Raw genomic sequence first — 17,226 nt, 5'->3', positions numbered from 1 at the left:
CTCTGTTGTTCTTTTCTTGTCATCTTTACAGCTTCTTACTAAAAGGATAGAGGATCTAGATGGCAAACCTAGCAGAGATGAGTTTTCTTCACCCACAGTTTGCAATCAAATGTCATAAGCAGCTCGGTTTCAAATTCAGATTTGAATACTACATTGAAACAGGACTCTTCTTGAATTTCTCTTTTGTCAACAGCTCCAGAGTGGTCCACAAGTATATGTCTCTCTGTCTCAGTTCTCCACACTAACGTCTGCCAATCCTTTCTTGGTGTTAACCAAACTGGAGTGAAGTGATGTTCTTTAGCACATGTTAAGTTCCTGGAAAAGAGACGTAGTTAGATGGGAAAGAAACCCTAGGAACATCTTGCTGGAGAAAGGCTGAACATAGCCCTCAGGAGAAACCAGGATCCTTGCAAAAGCTCTCGTTGCTGGGACCCAGAGCCTTAGGAAGCCAGCTCTCGTTGGTCCTGCTTGCTGCTCACAGAAGTACATTGACAGCAATGCAAGGATAACTCTTAAATTAAGAGAGAACATTGACAGGGTGGACTGTGGATGGAGGATAACATTCCACGGCTCTTTGGCAAAGGTGGAGACCAAGCAAAGGCATTTTCAAGAGACCTGGATCCTGCCACAGCACAGTTCCTGTGTCTGTATGTACTCTGCCAGGTGCCTGCCTGGTGGCTGTGGGTGTGTCAGTGCTTTCTCTCTTGTGCTAACACCCCAACATTCACACCTCTCCCTAGGCAGGCAGGAGCCTTTAGGGAAGGCACAGAAAGAAGGCAGACTGGTACCTGTTTTCTGTGGAGATCCACTTTCTCAGACACATGTCAAAGTATTTCCAGTGCTTGGAGAATAAGCCAATAATTCAGGTGTATGTGTTTGCGAATTAAATTTTGAGAGCTGCTAATGCTGTTTAGCTCATATTCATACTTATATCTGCCATCTTAACATTTTTTTTGTATTTTAATCTGGGGAATGAAAGAGAGCCCTTTGTCCAGGTAAGAATGGGAAAAGTTGCAAATAAATGCCTGCTATAATGGGAGCTGTTAGCAACAGGAAATAAACACCGGGATGGAAAGATCTGGTTTACTGAATTTTAAAAACTTTTCTAAATTGGCTTACATTTTAGTTGATGTCTTTAATCCAATGGAAACGAAAAGATGAAGGAGAAGCCAGAGTGATTGTTTTCAAAGCACTGTGATGTCACTTTTGTTTTCCATGTATTAACTCAGGTGTTTAATGAGACTGGAGTATCAAGCACTGACAGGTGCTGCAGGCACTCTGGATGAGTTTCTTTAGCTAGAAGAGGTTGAATACTCAGGCGGTTCAGTTTCAGTCATGATACTGCAGCAAGGCAATGATTTGCCCTGTATAGATTTCTACAGGTGTTTGTCCATATTGACTTGTCCTAAATTTCTGGAAATATTTGCATTGGCTATTTTCTGTTTCTTCAAGACTGCATGCACTGCATTTTGAGTCTGCAGCTATTTGCAGCTGTTGCTGTACCAGCAATTCAATTCCTCTCTTCTGAAATATGAATATACAGCATGACAATTTCCGAGGGACCATTTTATTGCTCAGATTTATGCTTTTTTCAGAAACTGCTATAGCATAACTGCAAGCCAACTTGATCTGATGTGATTAAGAAAACAGTTTCTGGGACTTGCTAGAATGTTTCTAAGACTGTCCTTTTAATATCTGAGGCATATGTTGTATATACCCCCTTTGGAAGGACCATAAGGAAGACATAAAGACACAGAAACCATTTCTTGAGACAGTGGACAAAAGTTTTTATGTTAGAACTGCCATACAGTCATTTCTGTTGCCATTGCTGTGGTTGACGCAGGGCTTTTGCTCAGCCTTCATTTTGATTTTGCTAAGTATAACTCAGAAGTGGTACTGCTGTGCATCTGGCCTTCCTGCGGTTTTACTTTATAAAACTGGGGAAAAAGTTCTCTAGCTAGAGTGAGAGATACTGTCACGCCCAATTCCTTAACAGATACTCTGGTTGGTTCTGGATTTTGAGCAAACCTGTTCTCCTTGCTCCCACCCAACATCCTGCTGCTGATGTTCTTCCAGATATGGGATAAAGGGGACAGTTCTGCTTTGGACTCAGTATCTCCCATTCAGTTTTCATCTTCAGCAAAACATTCAGGTTAACATCACTTAACAAAACACCTGCTCTGAGAGCATGGCTTTCACTGTAAATGAATACAAATCAGTGGGGACTACTCAGCATGAGCTTTATGATGGTTTTATCCCTCTTTATTTCATCACCATTTTGTTTGATCTTTGCATAAATTGTGTTTCCTTTTTTAACAACAAATTAACTTCAGAACAAAAAATCACTCCCTTGCATGAGGTTTTCTAGCTTTAATTCTCCTACTGTCCTAGTAAGACCTGGATAGGTCATTAATTAATTGCAAGGTGTTTTTCTGCACCCATGCACACCTCAGGGCCTCATGCCTGAGAGCACAGCAATCCCAAGCAGCCAGAAGAGAGATCCTCCTGCTTCAGCTTTGCAGAAGGTATCTGTGAGGTGGGCTTTGCATTTGTGTGCCTTTTGTCGTGGGCTTGCATTTTTCAAATGTACTGCTGGGTGTTAGGTCAGTCCCTGTGCAAGAAGCTGGTTCTGCTGTTTGTGGATGCTGGTACAGTGGGAAAGGTCCCTCACAGCCATCTTCTGGTGCAGCAAGTTGCATTTACAGCTACAGGAGAAATGGAAGATAAAAGGAAAAGCAGGTTCATGTGTTCCTTTCAGATCTCTGTTTTTACCGTTAGAGCTGTGGCAGCAATTCTTCCCCCCCAACTTTGACTAACTTTCTAAAAGTGAGACATCACTGCTTGACAGAGGCAGGTTTTCTGACTGACACGGTGCAGCATGCTGCAGGGACGCAGCTTGAGGTATTACTGCTGACATCAGTAAGATCAGCATTAGGCCCCTGGGGAGTGCTGCAGTATGGTCTCTCATATGGCTTAAAAAGAAGGGGAAAAAAAAATAAAAAATCTTTTTAAGTCCAGGCAAGGCAGCCACACAAGTTTTAATGATAGATACTTTTTAAAGCTTGTTTGCGTTTGGGTGATAATGTACTTTAGTATAGTTGGGGAAATGAGAAACTTCACACATGGCATCTGGAAATCCTTGTGGCTCACTACCCTCCTTGACAGCCATAATGTGGCTATAAATTCACCCCAACAGAAAACATGTAACTGCGTTGGCCATACCAGAAACAACCTTTCATTTTCTTTTAAATTAATCTGTTATTTTAAATCTCAGCTTTTTTATAGCTTCATATAAATGTTTGTGAGCCTCAGAGGTAACTCAGTGTATTTTTACTTCTTGGGCTTATGGAAAATCAGCCTGTGGTTCAATTTAGTGTCTGGAGGGGTGAGTACTGATATATTCATATGTGTTTAACAAAAGATGAAAGGACGTTACTATGCAAGCGCTCCTGATAAGTCTCTGCAGTACTACTTTAATCTCTTCTTGCATATATTATCATAGCTTTGCCCAGTGTCAGGTGGACCTTCTTTGGCCAATGCAATGACCATTTCTTTATGGCTTTGAATTGCAAAAACCTAGTGTGCTAAAATGTTGATACTGGTGCAATTTCTGGGCTGAAAATGGACTTGCCAATTGCCTTGGTGAAAAAGCTTTCCAGACCAATACATGTACTGAAAAAGATTGAAATGTAGCAGAGTGTTCGGAAATTCGTAAAAGTGAGAGATCTGGTGCCAAGTGAACTTGACAGAAATTTAGGTATTGCACTCTCTGTGTTGCCTGTGTTTTAGCACAGGACAGGATAGTTATTTGTGTGCTTGCAAGGCAGAAACACGTGGATTAGGAAGAGGATGCTGATTGCATAGCCAGTGATCTGAAGTACCCTTTTACCAAGAGGATTCGTCTGAATTAGTATGAGTGTCAGCAGGATGAAACCAGCTATAACACTTTTACAAACTTGTTTCATTTATTGGTCTTTGCTGCTCACCAGTGAAGTACACAACCACTCCTTGACTCAACAGCACAGTTCTCCACGTGTCAGGGTGCATCCATCTGGCCCCTGGCCAAGTCAGAAGTAAGATGCAGGAGTCTTGTTCAGGGCTTTGCCTATTAGTTGGCAGTGCCTGCAAAATAACCTTACCATGGTGCATGATAGCCCGTGAGTTCATTAGGTAGGCCCATACACTGTGGGCTGGCTGGGAGGGTCATGATCTTTAGAGCCGAACCAATATGGGATGCATGGCTATCCTGGAAAGAACTGAGGAAAGGGAAGGATTAGTATTACTTCTCCTTACTGTCTTGAGTAAATATCTGATTTTGAGAGAGAGGGATTATATGGAAAGAGGGGACAGAAAAGTACATATAGAGCCATTATTCAAAGGAGAAGTGAAATCCTGTTATGTGCTGGAGACGACACGTTACCATATCAGATTAGGCTACACAGACAGATGGTAAAGTCACACGAGAAAACTGAGAGCTTGGTGGAGTAGAAATCTGCAACTGGCATTAACAATGTTGAATACAATTCCATCTCTCTCTCTCTGTGTATTTGAGCTTTACTTCTCTGCTGCATGAGTTTGCCATGCTCACAGCTTCCACCAGGGCATCCATTGTGTGTCTAGTGATCTTAGCTTTGGGGACTGCTCTGGGACCTGTCCCCCTGCCATGACCCAGTGGTGGCCCTGGACCCACCGCTGCCAGCAAGGCGAGTTGGAGCTGAGGAGTAACGTGTTGCTGCCCCTCCTGAAATGTCCCTTGTTGCTGGTGGGACTGGAGGGTAATGGTAGTTGTGCTGTTGGGGAGGCACATCAGGTAGAAAGGGGGATTCAGCTTTCATGCAGCTTTTCTACTACCTTTTTTAGAGACCTAACCTCTGTAAAAGGGGGAAAACTGTGAAGAGAGATAAGGGGCTCAACAAAGTAACGTGGCAGAGCTGCTGCTAGAAGCTGGGTCTCATCTCCCAGCCCCACGTCAGTGGCACTTGGCCACAAAGCAACCTGGCTGAAGCAGTGGCTCCTAACACATCATGCCTAAAAGAAAGCAGGATTAAGAACTACACTGAAGCCATGTCACAGTCGGTTGCTTATTTATCTAAAACAAACAAAGAGAAGGTTTCCAAATGCATGCTTTTTGGATAAATGCTATGTAAAGGCATGAGTTGGGGAGTGAAAGAAAATTGTGATTTACTACAGAAATAAATAAGTGGTGAAAAGATTATAAATAATTGTAATTTTCTTCTAGTTCTCTGGCATGTTATACTCCTTAAAATTTTTTAATAAAGCCCCCCTATCATCTGAAGTAGCCACTTTAAGTATAATAATTTGAAAAGAAAATTACAAATGTTATGACTGTAATGCACTTGGCAGATACACTATACAAAACTTCCTTCTGACTCTCCAGGATATTCCATGCAGATTTTGAAAGGCACCAATGGGTGTTTTCAGTGATAATGAAATCAGCAGCGCAGTGGTTACACTGCTTGGAGCAGGCTGTGGGCTGCTCAACTTGCTGGAGGTGGCAGAGCCTGGAGGAAGGGGGACAAGAGAAGCCAAGCAGGCATTTTTCATGCTGATGAATGAGCAGGCTATAAGCAACACTTTGAAATTTAAACAAAATGAATTGTTATTGTATCAGTTGATTACTTATCTCCTCATTGCGGTCTGTCATGGCTGTGCTTCAAAAGAGGCAGTGGTGTCTTTTGTAACAGCTTGTTGTAGTCTCATACCTGGGTTCATGATGGCATTAAGGTTTCTTTATCTCCTTGGGCTGATGTCACACGGATCCTTCAGGAGCGCGGGGATATTGAACTTCCCTGTCACACTAGCTCAAAAGTCAGTGGCACAGGCAGGCCCAGGAGGGAGGCAGGAATGGGCAGCTGATGAGACAGGTTCATATCATACCTGGAAGCATGGACAGATCCAACTGTTCTTTCTTCAGGCTAAAAAGAGTGTAAGTATTCCCAATTTTAAGCGTGTTTTGAGGCCAGGTTTGCAAGAGTTATGCTCTAGCTCAAGTATGTTATGGGTCTCTCCTGTAGGTTCACAATTGGAGCAAAATACTTTTTGTTCTGTAGCTAGGGCTACATTGTTAGCTATAAAATCTCCACAAAATGTTACTTTTTGCTTGTGAAATAACTTGGAAACCAAGGTTAGTGTTGAATGTATCCCAGGCGCTTCCATATGCTGGTCAAACGTTTCTCCACTTGGCCCATCTGCTGTCAGAAACTGTCATCTAACACAAATTGAGTGCAAATACCCTGGATATAATGCAAATTTAAATACCTTTTTGCACCTGCTGTGAAAATAAAGCATCTTAACTGCATAGGACAGACACCAAATAATTCATAAGCTAAATAAACAGTTTTTGTGAAGAGCTGTAGGAAATGCCAGCACAGAGTCTGTGGAGCTGCAAATGAAGGCAGCTCGCATGGTCCTCCCTCCCCTGCAGATGAACACCCCCACCCCGGGAGCCATCCTCGGCATTGACCTATTTTAGACAACCTCTGGATTTGGCCAGAATCCCAATCGCTGAGCGAGGAAGTGACCTGCTCTCTTAAAATCTCATTAGAGTAAATGCTGAGTTGAGAAATCATGTCACAGCTTTTCCCATTTGTAATGTCATCGGTAGGAGAAATTTACCTGCTTAATGCCTTTGCTTTGCTCTCTCCTAATGCTCTGCTGGAGCATAGAGGAATATATCCACGGTGCAACTGTAGTCTGTCATTACAACAGGAGACGAGTTCAAAGACATATTTGGCAGTACATGGAGATGTTTTTTAAAAATGTACTGGATTTTCCAGAGGCTGCTTGCTTTCCACAGATTTTATGCATGTGCCGTAAAAAGAGGGGGACCTCCATTCATGTTACAGGCCTGCATCCTTGTTTGACAGATAAATCTCAATTGCTTTATCAGGAGTGAGGGGAGACAGTCCGTGGATATTTTCAGAGTTTCTATATGTATTTTCCATCTTGTATGGTTGTTCATACAGATTTCTTTCGAAGTTGCATTGTATAAACAATATAATGTTATATAATGCTATTCTTTAAGGTGAGTCTTTCATTATGTTGTTTTGTGCAGCCATTTTTCCGTCTTTTAAGTACCATCATTGTGTGCAATATGAGTTTAGTAAAAAGAAACATGCTGTATTTCAAGCAGCTGCTTTGTACAGTTCTTGAGTTGCAAGCTCATACTCAGAACCACAACAATATCAATATACAATTTAAAGTAATTTTGTGGTCTTTTGGATCATTCCTCTCTGAATTCAAAAGACTACCAATATATCCAAGTTAGACACATGTAAGCATCAAAATACACGTACAGTTTAAAGAGGTTTGAACATTGTAGTTATGCAATGCTTTAATATTAAACATGAGGGGAAAAAAATACTGTTATAGTCGTAGTTAAAACTGTTTCCTTAAAAAATAAACAATAGAAAGCAAACTGTCATCCAGAATTTTTCTTCTGCAAATGAGCATTACTTAAACAGTCATAATTCCTTTAAAAATGAACTTAATTTTGCCTATGAGAACAAACAGAAATGAAACCACCTACTGAGAAATTCTATTTTGCTAATTTTTATCTATTCTAATGCAAATAGTGGTTTTAATCCCCTTAACTCATCCATCATGCATGACAGGTCAGCCAGCTCATTGTCTGTGTGTTTGAAGGATTCCTGTCCAAATCAGACTTTTTGTCAGTAGTGCTGGGCAAAAATCTTCTTGTTTCTGAACTTATGTCACTGAAAAACTGCGGCTACCTTGGAAAACAAGGTACAGGGTCTTCACAGATAGGTTATTGAGAGTTCCTATCATAGCAAGGGGAAAAAAAAAAAAAAAAAGAATGTCAGATTAAGGACATCTAGGTTTTTATGTAATCTACTAAACATCTGTAGCTGATCCAGATAGATGGCAAAGGTCAAGTTTGGAGATTTTTTTCATGTGGGGATTTCTTTGTAAAGAAGCAGCCTAAAATTGCTGTTTGTTTTGAAATGCATTTTTGATTGCAGTTAAATACTGTTTACAGCAAGTAGAAAATAATATAATTATAAAGGAGCAAAATATTTCCATATATTTTTGTAACATTTTAATTAAACAAGGCTTAGAGTAAATTATAAAACCTTCTTTTGTGACAACCGACACTGACAATATATTAATTAATGAATATTCAGAGAGATCTCTGGATCACTCTTCTTTCTCTTTGAAATATGGTTTGCCTGTGGTTTGAAAAACTCAGAAGAAGAAAATTAATAAACATAGTTTTTATAGAATATTTCCCAGTGTGAAGACCTGCCAAACAGAATCCAATGCATTGCATTAGTGTCAGGGAAGAGTTTTGAAGCAGATGTGTATATGGCTCACTTTTATTGTTTTGTTTAAAACTGAGGCTGAGATAAAACCAAAAGGTTAGGACTCAACATGATAAGAGTATCATTCCATACTACCATTAGGTCATTTCCCTTTTGCTGTGTAATTTAAGTTGTGGTATTGCTTCAGTCTGGGATCCTTTTGTTGTTGTTGTTTTTATTACAATACACAAAAAGTTCTTTTCTTTGGGAGTATCATTATGATGTAACTTCAATGAGTCATTGTAATTGTTAGCTTATTAGCATCCAAAAGGATTATTTTGGTTATTTTCTTCTTGGATCTTTTCTTTTCCCCATCCTCTTGGGCAACCTGGTTACAGTACACTTTGCAAGCAGTTAATTTGTGTATAATACTACTTAAGTAGCTTATTGTAATCTGGTGCGTGTGTGTCTCCATGCACACCCACCACTCGGGCAGCCCTTGTAACCTCTTTTTGGAACCTAAGGTCTTTGTCTCATCCCAGTCCAATCTGGAGATGACTGCTTTCCTTTGTGGTCCCTATCCAAATGGAGAGCCAGAGCCTTCAAGTGGGAAGGTCTCAGTGCAGGAGTTAAGCAATGAGCTCAAGCAGGTAACAGGCACTTGGTCAGTTTTCATTGGCCCCAGCCCTACTCCTGCAGCACTGGGGGACTGTGGGGACCTGCCTGTGTCGTCAGCTCTCCAGCAAGTGCCCATGCAGAGAGGCAGAAGCCAGTGTTTGATGCGGGTCTGGGGCCAAAGGTTTGTGCTGCAAACCAAGAGAGATACAGCTCCCATTCTCTCCCACAGGGCCAGAGGAGCTGACTCCTGCCTTACATTCCCATTACCGAAGGCTGTCTAAACTGAGAGGTCCCACAGATTTGGGCTAGTGAATGGTAAATTCCCTAAAAAGGTGTCTCATCTTTACTTTGAGGCATTGCATATACTTACACTGCTGCTTAAAGAGAAAGAAAAAAAAAAAAAAAAAAAAAAAGGCAGAGAGGGATCAAGGAATGGTTTGCGTTGGCTCATTTGGCAATTAAAAATACATAAGTGAAAGAATTGCTGTGAACTTGCCCAAAGGGCTATAATAAATAACGTCCTGCATAACTAGTACATAAATGTGCTTTATGGTTTTGAATGAAATGACTGTGTTTGTTTTTAGGGTTGTTGGTTGTTGCTTTTTTTTTTTTTTTTTTTTTTTAGAAATATAACAGTTGGAATGCAAATAGGCTTATGTTTCTGTAATTGTGGTAAACATATTTTAAAGATTGCTGTTTGATTAACTGTAAATATTACCAGTTCAGAGGTTAAATACTGTTGTTGAAGTCACTCAGGGAAATCCAGCAGAAGTGTAAATATGGCAGAAAAAGCTAAACAATATGGCAAAGGAATATTTGCTGACTTAAGAGTGCAGGATCAACACCAATATTTTTCCAGTGATGCTAAACCTCTTGTAACTGCTAAATTGGATTTGTAGTTGAATGAAGTATCAGCTGCTGTGGGATGAGCCCATAAAGGCAGGACGGCTGGCCTTTTGTAGGCAGGGCTTAGAGGACGATTGATATGTTTTAGCACTTTTGGGATTATTGTGATTAGGAGGAAGCCATTCTGAATGATAGAGAAAAGGGTGTAAAAAACACAGTTCACAGCTGGTAAGCAGCATGTGTTTGCTATAAGGAGAGGTCACGACTAGTTGATCCTGCTGGTTCTGGCATTGATTGACAGTAAAGAAAACTTGATATTATGAAGCAGACCCTTCTTTTTTCTTCTCCTTTTCTTCTCCTTTTTTTTTTTCTTTTTTTTTTTTTTTTTTTCCCCTTAAATAAATGTTGTGTCTGTTGTGTAAAGCTGAAGTATTTTCAAAATCTGGAATGCTCACAGGTTGCAAGTTAAAATGTTCAGAGACACAGCTGCAAACATGAGTTGTTGAAATGTCATCTAGAAATGAGTGTTCAACCCAGAGCTGTAAGGACACTAAACAGGAGTTACAGAAAATTAGCTCTGGTGTTTCTGTTTGCCTTTTTCATCCGTATTAATCTTAACTAAAACCCCCCTTTGTCGTTTAGTAGAAAATTTATGCTAAGTAAGTGGAAATTTCAAGTTCACCAAACTTGTTGACTATTTATGCATCTGCTATATCTAAGATACTTGGCAAGGAATAAAGGAATAATATGTGTAAAACAAATGCTAGCATCAGGAAAACATTGTAATCATTTTATTTTTATTAAACACCTGCCCCAGAAAACATGCAGGCTATTTCATCTTATCTCCTCAACCCACTTGGAAATGTAGCTCATTTAGCTGATGGCTTTTTTTTTTTTTTTTTTTTTTTTTTTTTTTTTAAGGAACCATCCAAAAACTCGCAAATGCACATTTAAATAGTTGAATCTCTGACTCTTTTTAGTGGGGCTGTACCTCTTTCAAAATTTGAGTTTAGCATACCACACAGGAAAGAACACAAGCTTGCCAACTCCCGCTGAGCGTTTTTTCAAGCCTGTGAAAAGAATGAATTATTCAGCAGTAAGCATGCTTACAGCTGGCCATTTGGGAGCTTTGATGTGCGAATCAGGCGGTTGCATGAATGCCCTTATTGTCATGTTATGTGTACACAGTGTGTGAATTATTGAAAATAGTGAGGCCTGAGCCTCATCTGGTAGAGATTACAGTGCAGGCATGCTGGGTGAAGGTCTGTAATTGAAAATCCCCAGATGCTGTTTATTTGGCCTGTGTCACGTGGCCTTGTGCAGAAAACTTGTCTGAACAAAATGCTGCCCGCCTGGGAAGCACCACCCAGCCCCCTCCGAAGCCCTGGTGAAACCCAGGGTGCGGGCGACTTAAACACCTGCCCATAATATTTTTAAAAGCTTAAATTAGATTTGCCTATAACGTTTAAATAGAGGATGCCTTACTTAGGGGTTTAAACTGCTTAGCCAGTTGTTGACTTACAGAGCTCTTTAATCTACAAGAGGCTTTTTGTTAGCCTATTTAGCTTTCAAGCATCTTCAGAAAGCGGCACTGGCAAATTTTGGGCGAGCTCTCCCAAGGTGGCTATTCTGCTGGCAAAATGGAGCAGGAAAGCACCAGGGCCAAGGATGGCAGCAGAGCAGCTTGGCCACACTGGGGGCCCTGCAGCCACCTCCCAATGCAGGAAAAACTCCAAATCAGCCCACGTCCCGCTGATGGCACCCATACACAGACCCTGTGACTAGCTAGGATGTCCGTCCAGCCTGTGCTGAACAGCTGAGACAAGAGGGACTTGGTGCCACTCGTGGTGTGCACATGGGCTGCCCAGCCACTTGCCCCAAGCATGGCAAACTCGCCAGTGGGCTCCTAAAGGAGCCAAACTTCCACCAGCTCTCAGGTTGGGCATCCAGGAATGTGGGCAGCACTTGGTGGCCAGCTTCAGGCAGAGGCGACTGGAGATGGAGTTTACCAAAGCTGCCAAGCTTTGCCGTGGTGAAAATAACATCACAAAGATGACCTGGGAGAAGTTTTACAAGATGTTTTATAAGAAATTCGGCATACAGGTCTGTATCCAGGCTTTGTGCGAAGCATAATAAATATACCCATTTCAAGCCACAGTCTTACAGAATTTGGAGAAATTCACCTATATTTGAAAAAAATAGGCTTTTCTGCTTAGTCATTACTAGATTTTTTTGTTGAGTATGGAAACTGTTTAAAATTAGCTGTTCACTTTCAATTTACTAACCAAGTTAATTTTCTGTCCTTGTCTATTTTTATCACATTTGGATGGTGCTTATTACTGGGAGTCTGGGGCGAGGGGGGCAGTGGTTTAATTTGTATTATTAATGTTCTAAATAAAGCCATCCGCCTGCCACACAAGCTGCTGTCCCTGCAGGGCCATGATGCCCCTGCCTGTCTGTCCAGCTGCTGGCTGGGGCCTGCACCCAGAGGAGAGGTCCTGGCGTGGCTGGGGCCACATCCACAGCTCACACAGGTCCCAGCAGAGCTGCCTGTGGTGGCCTAGCGGTGCACTGAAGGGGGCACTTAGGAGCCTTGCAGACTTTTTTGTGGGGGCTGATGGTGAGCTTCTTTAAAGTGTTGTTGGAAATAGCGTTAGTGGGGGAGGTTTCCCCACACAAGGACCCTCTGTTAGAGCAACAACTGCCTCCCGGGGGGGTGGGCGGCAGCCACCCCACTCTGCAGCTGCTTCTCCATATTTAGGACTAGAAGAGCAGAAATGTCAGTCCTCCTTGCCGCCTGTGAGGTGTCTGGGATCACGGTCCTCTCCCTCCTTCAGAGTGATGGGCACACACTGGGGCAGATAAAGGGAGCCCAGTGGGCCCAGCCATTTCCCCGAGGGGCCCAGGTGGGATTCGCACCACATTGCCTTGTGGACAAAGCCTGGCACTGTTCGGCAGCTAAACCCAGTTTTGCTTTTTGCCGTGACTGAAAAAGATGTTCTGTTGTTTAAAATGGATCTCCCTACCATCAATGCACAGAGAAAAAACGTGTTTTGCAATTGCACTTGTGGTACAGAAGGGTATGACAGATAAAGCCTGAATTTAAAAGAAAAAACAAACTAAGAGAAGCCCACATAAAATACTAGTTGTGGTCCTCTCCTGATCCTTTCAAGATCTTTGGAAAAGATTGCTGTGCTGTGAAGATATTTCATCTGACTGGGCACCTTTCCCACACCTCTCTTTCATACCTGAACCAAAACGTTCAAAGTAGGAAACTGTCATAGCAGATGACAAGAAGAAGGAGCTGAACATTTACAGTTCATAAGCCTGACCTCTCCTCTTCTACCAGGCAATTTCCCAGATATATCTGTGACAGGGAGAGAAAGGAAGGGTGTGTATGGAAAGTATTTCCACAGCTGAGCTCTTCCTAGAAAAACGCAGATCTGTTTTTTAATGGGCATTTTTCACCCTAATGTTTCTAGAATTTAAAGAAGTTCCTTGTACCTCTTTTGTTTCAGACAATTCTCATTGCCAAGAAAAGGAGAGTGTTTTTAGGATTATTCAGCCTTCCTTTCTGTGTCCAGTTCTGGGCTCCCCAGTATAAAAAAGACAGGGATCTACTGGAAAGAGTCCTGTGGATTGCCACAAAGATAATATGCGGCTAGGAGCATCTTCCCTGTGAGGAACGGCTGAGAGACCTGGGTCTGTTCAGCCTGGAGAAAAGAAGACTGAGAGGAGATCTCATCAATGTGTATAAATACCTGAGGTGTGGGAGACAGAGGGATTTGGCCAACCTCTTTTAAGTGGTTTGTGGGGACAGACCAAGGGGCAATGGCCACAAAATCACAGGATCACAGGAAGTTCCTGCACCAACGTGCAAAAGAACTTCTTCATGGTAAGGGTGACGGAGCACTGGGACAGGCTGTCCAGGGAGGTTGTGGGGTCTCCTTCTCTGGAGATAATCAAGGCTTGTCTGGACGCCTACCTGGGCAACCTGCTCTACGGACCCGGCTTTGACAGGGGGTTGGACCTGATGATCTCTCGAGGTTCCTTCCAACCCCTACAATTCTGTGATTCCATGATTCCTTTCTCTAAAATCCTCTCTATGTCTTGGTAGGTCTGGAGATAAGATCTTTCCTGTTAGTATCTGTCCCAGCTGGTAAAGAAGAGCATCAGTGTTTGGTAGATAAGACAAAGGCTGTAAGCTTTTAGCAGGGGACATCTCTACCTTGTATATCTCAGGCAGTGCTTATATTAGTGTCTTATGTTTGTGTTTATGGCTTTTTGGTGGTCCAGAACAGGTATTTTGTCTTTTCAGATCATTCTGGCTAGGCAGAAGATATTTATTGAGCCTTGTGAGGCCTGAATATCTTCTGCTCTGGCTATGCTGGATGCATATTTCTTTTCTGTGTTGAAAACATGGCTGTAAGGAAAACAAAGCTGTTGCCTTGGTCACTTTGCATGGTTTCTTGTAGAGCTCCTCCTCCTTGACACATTATTCCATGCCATGTTGACTCTTCTTGAGCTGAGCTCCAGCTAGACCTCACCTTAAGGGAAGACATCATTTTGCAAAACCATAATCTTGTTAGTCATACCCCTGCCAGGCTGGAGAGTGGCTGGTAAAAACCCCTCTCAATTCAAGTGAGAGCACTTCATGGATGGACTGGGGGCTCAACTGGAGACAGCACTTGACTGATATTTTGAATAATACAGTCTAGACTTTCAGTGCTTGGTGTTTTTTATAAAACTGTTTTCCTGTTAAGTGGCTGCCTGAGATTCTGAGCCTTCTTTTAAAAACAGATTTTTTAGCTCTCTTGACTTGGAAGAACACTGTGAAGCCATGAGAAGGTTTAACTCTTCCTGCCTTGGCTGCAGCTGAGGGCTGCACAGGCCTGCCTTAACGGGTAGGGATGGCTGGAGTGACCTGTGCTGTGACTGTATCCCAAACACGGTCAGTGCAGATTGGGGGATGGAGATGCCAACACATTCTTTACATCACCTTTTAGAGTCACTGGCCTTTCAAAGTCACCAGCTGCTGATAAGGATGACCTTAAGGGACAGTATAGAGTCATGAAAAATACCAAGCCTCTGCCAAAAGATTTTGTAAAACTCTTGCCCAAAGCTTGTTTAGTATTATGTGTCATCATGGCTTGTTGTTTCCTCTTCTGTCTTGTACTGAGTTCTCAGGCTCTCAATGTCTCCCTCAGTTCCATTTTCCGAACTGTCTGACACTTTCCCATTAAATGGGAAAGTAGAACTTTCCCATTTAATACTGATGAAGGGTAAAGCAGTTTCATTTGTTCATGTGCTCACCTGCAAGTGAATATGCAGTCGTGCCACTATGGGGTAGCTGCTGTTATTGCACAGGAACACAGGGGGACAGCCATATGTATGAAAATTCACTCACAGTGGACATTAGGCCTCAGAAGCAGCAGGAGTCAAAATCGGTCTCATCCTAATACCTCCATGAAATAAGTGTAGTTGTTATCAGTTGTCTGTACTCAGTTGTTGGTCCTAGAAGTGCTGCTGTTCCCGCTTTTGCAGGGATTTGTTGTAAAGGGTAAAGCAGTGTTTCAATTCTCTACAGATTTGTTCTTCCTTGTTTGAAGTGAACTATTTGGATGATGATGATAATGAAAGTTTGAGAATACTGAGATACAGAAGCTGAGTATTACGCGAGTTTCACCTCATGAACATGAAGCCCATGGCTCCATGTGGGGACAGGTACCTTCTTGGCACCACACACTGCAGGACTGTTGTCCAGGCAGAAGACAAGGTCTTTTTGTGAAGCTAGTTGCCTAGCTTCACAAAGTTTGAGAAACTTTTTGTGAAGCTAGTTGCCTAGCTTCACAAAAAGACCTTTTCCTTTTGCATGCAGAAAACCCTCATTTGTGTGCAGAAATGTTGGTTGTTTATTAGTGTGCTCGTGCAAAATTTACCTCTTGAATTTTGTCCTGAAGAGGCCTGCTGAACAGCCTCACACCACCATTACCATGGCACATTGTGAGAAGCCTGACACACGATCCAGGCAAACAAAAAGGGACTTGGAGGAAACACAGCTCAGATCTGAGACACATTGATATTTCTTATTCTAGTACACATTTTACAAAGAATATGTAGAAGAGACGAGAGCCATTGGACGTTATACGAAGGGTGTAAAATAAAGTTCAGAGAGGGAGACAAAATGAAATGGAAGAAAAGAGGAAAATGACGGTCTACTTAAACAAATTGTGTTCAGTCTTCCAGTCAACAATATACCATTCAGAAGCAGGCATGCTTCATTAAAACTTCATGTTAGTCCCTCACAACATCAGACCCTTTCGAGTTTGAGCCTCTGTCTGGTCTAGTGTCTTTCTGCAGTCCCCAGCTATGTACTCATCCACTTCAAAATAACTTGGTGGGTAACAAGTTATTTTCTTAGCCTTCCCATTTTCAGCTTGCTGCTAAATCAGTTTTCTCATTTTTGATGCTTCTCCCCTGTGCTGAATGCTTCATAAATAGCTTCATAACTTAGGACTTGTTGAACAAGTATATTTAAGTTATTACAACATATGGAGAAGTAACATAATATGCAGTGAAAATAAACAGGGCACCACATAAAACTGTTATCTTCCATGTCAGCAGTATTGAGGAAGGAAATTACTTGTAAAGAAAATGTTAGTTTGTATTAAGTAGCATAATGTATGATTGAAGAATCATACACCTGGTGTAGTCAGAAGCTAAACTAGGGGAGCCCAAACATCTTGTCAGCCCCCAGGATGGGAGTGTCTCTAGCCTGAGACCAGCCTGGACACTGGCCAAGGTGTTGCCTCTCTGCCTGTGAACAGCTGCAGGACTTCAATACCAATATTTTGATGGTGTGGTGCTGCTTGTCTCTTACCATGCATTTTTCTTTGTTTCAGGTAGGAATGAATTGATAGCCAGATACATCAAACTTAGAACAGGGAAGACACGAACCAGGAAGCAGGTAAAATAACCCGGTGGGGAAGTATGCATGTCAGTGAATGACAAAACATGGCATTTTGGCTGCAGTGGCTGTCTGTGCTTCAGCTCTGATGAGATGATGTGTTGACTTCACTGTTCTGATTTAATATATGCTTTTAAGACATATATTTAAAACTCAAAATTTCTGTGTTGTGCATCATTTCCTTGACAGTTGGAGGTGCATTTTTTATTAGTCTATGTGTACATGAAGATATTATCCCCTGTATTTGGGGAAAAAAAATCAAAAGTAAAAGTAGAAGCATAAAGCATTGTGCCTTATTTCTCTATATGGACAATTACACAATGGAATCATTATTGTGAGGTGGTGAATAATGGAGCTTCTAAATGTTCAGCCAATTCACCCATATTTTAACATTTATGATTCTTGGATATGAAAGGCAAATGAATAAAAAGTAGGAGGACTGATCCTAATCATACTCTCAGCTCATGGACAGTACTTGCTGAAGGATGAAATAATAATTTAAAAAAAATACCC

General features: G+C 41.8%; 1 protein-coding gene across 5 annotated transcripts in view; it reads left to right on the top strand.

Annotated features, from left to right (window-relative positions):
• The window catches only part of TEAD1 (TEA domain transcription factor 1), a 159,509-nt gene that overhangs the window by 95,620 nt on the left and 46,663 nt on the right, over nt 1–17,226 (top strand). For all 5 annotated transcript variants that reach the window (XM_084287053.1, XM_084287051.1, XM_084287052.1 and 2 more), the window contains exon 4: nt 16,649–16,713. In XM_084287053.1, the coding sequence (XP_084143179.1) occupies nt 16,649–16,713 (65 nt within the window). The remainder of the gene's footprint in view (nt 1–16,648; nt 16,714–17,226) is intronic.

The sequence above is a fragment of the Netta rufina genome, assembly GCF_964035555.1.
Source record: "Netta rufina genome assembly, chromosome: 5".
NCBI classification, from domain to species: domain Eukaryota; kingdom Metazoa; phylum Chordata; class Aves; order Anseriformes; family Anatidae; genus Netta; species Netta rufina.
This window is presented reverse-complemented; position numbering and strand designations above follow the sequence as displayed.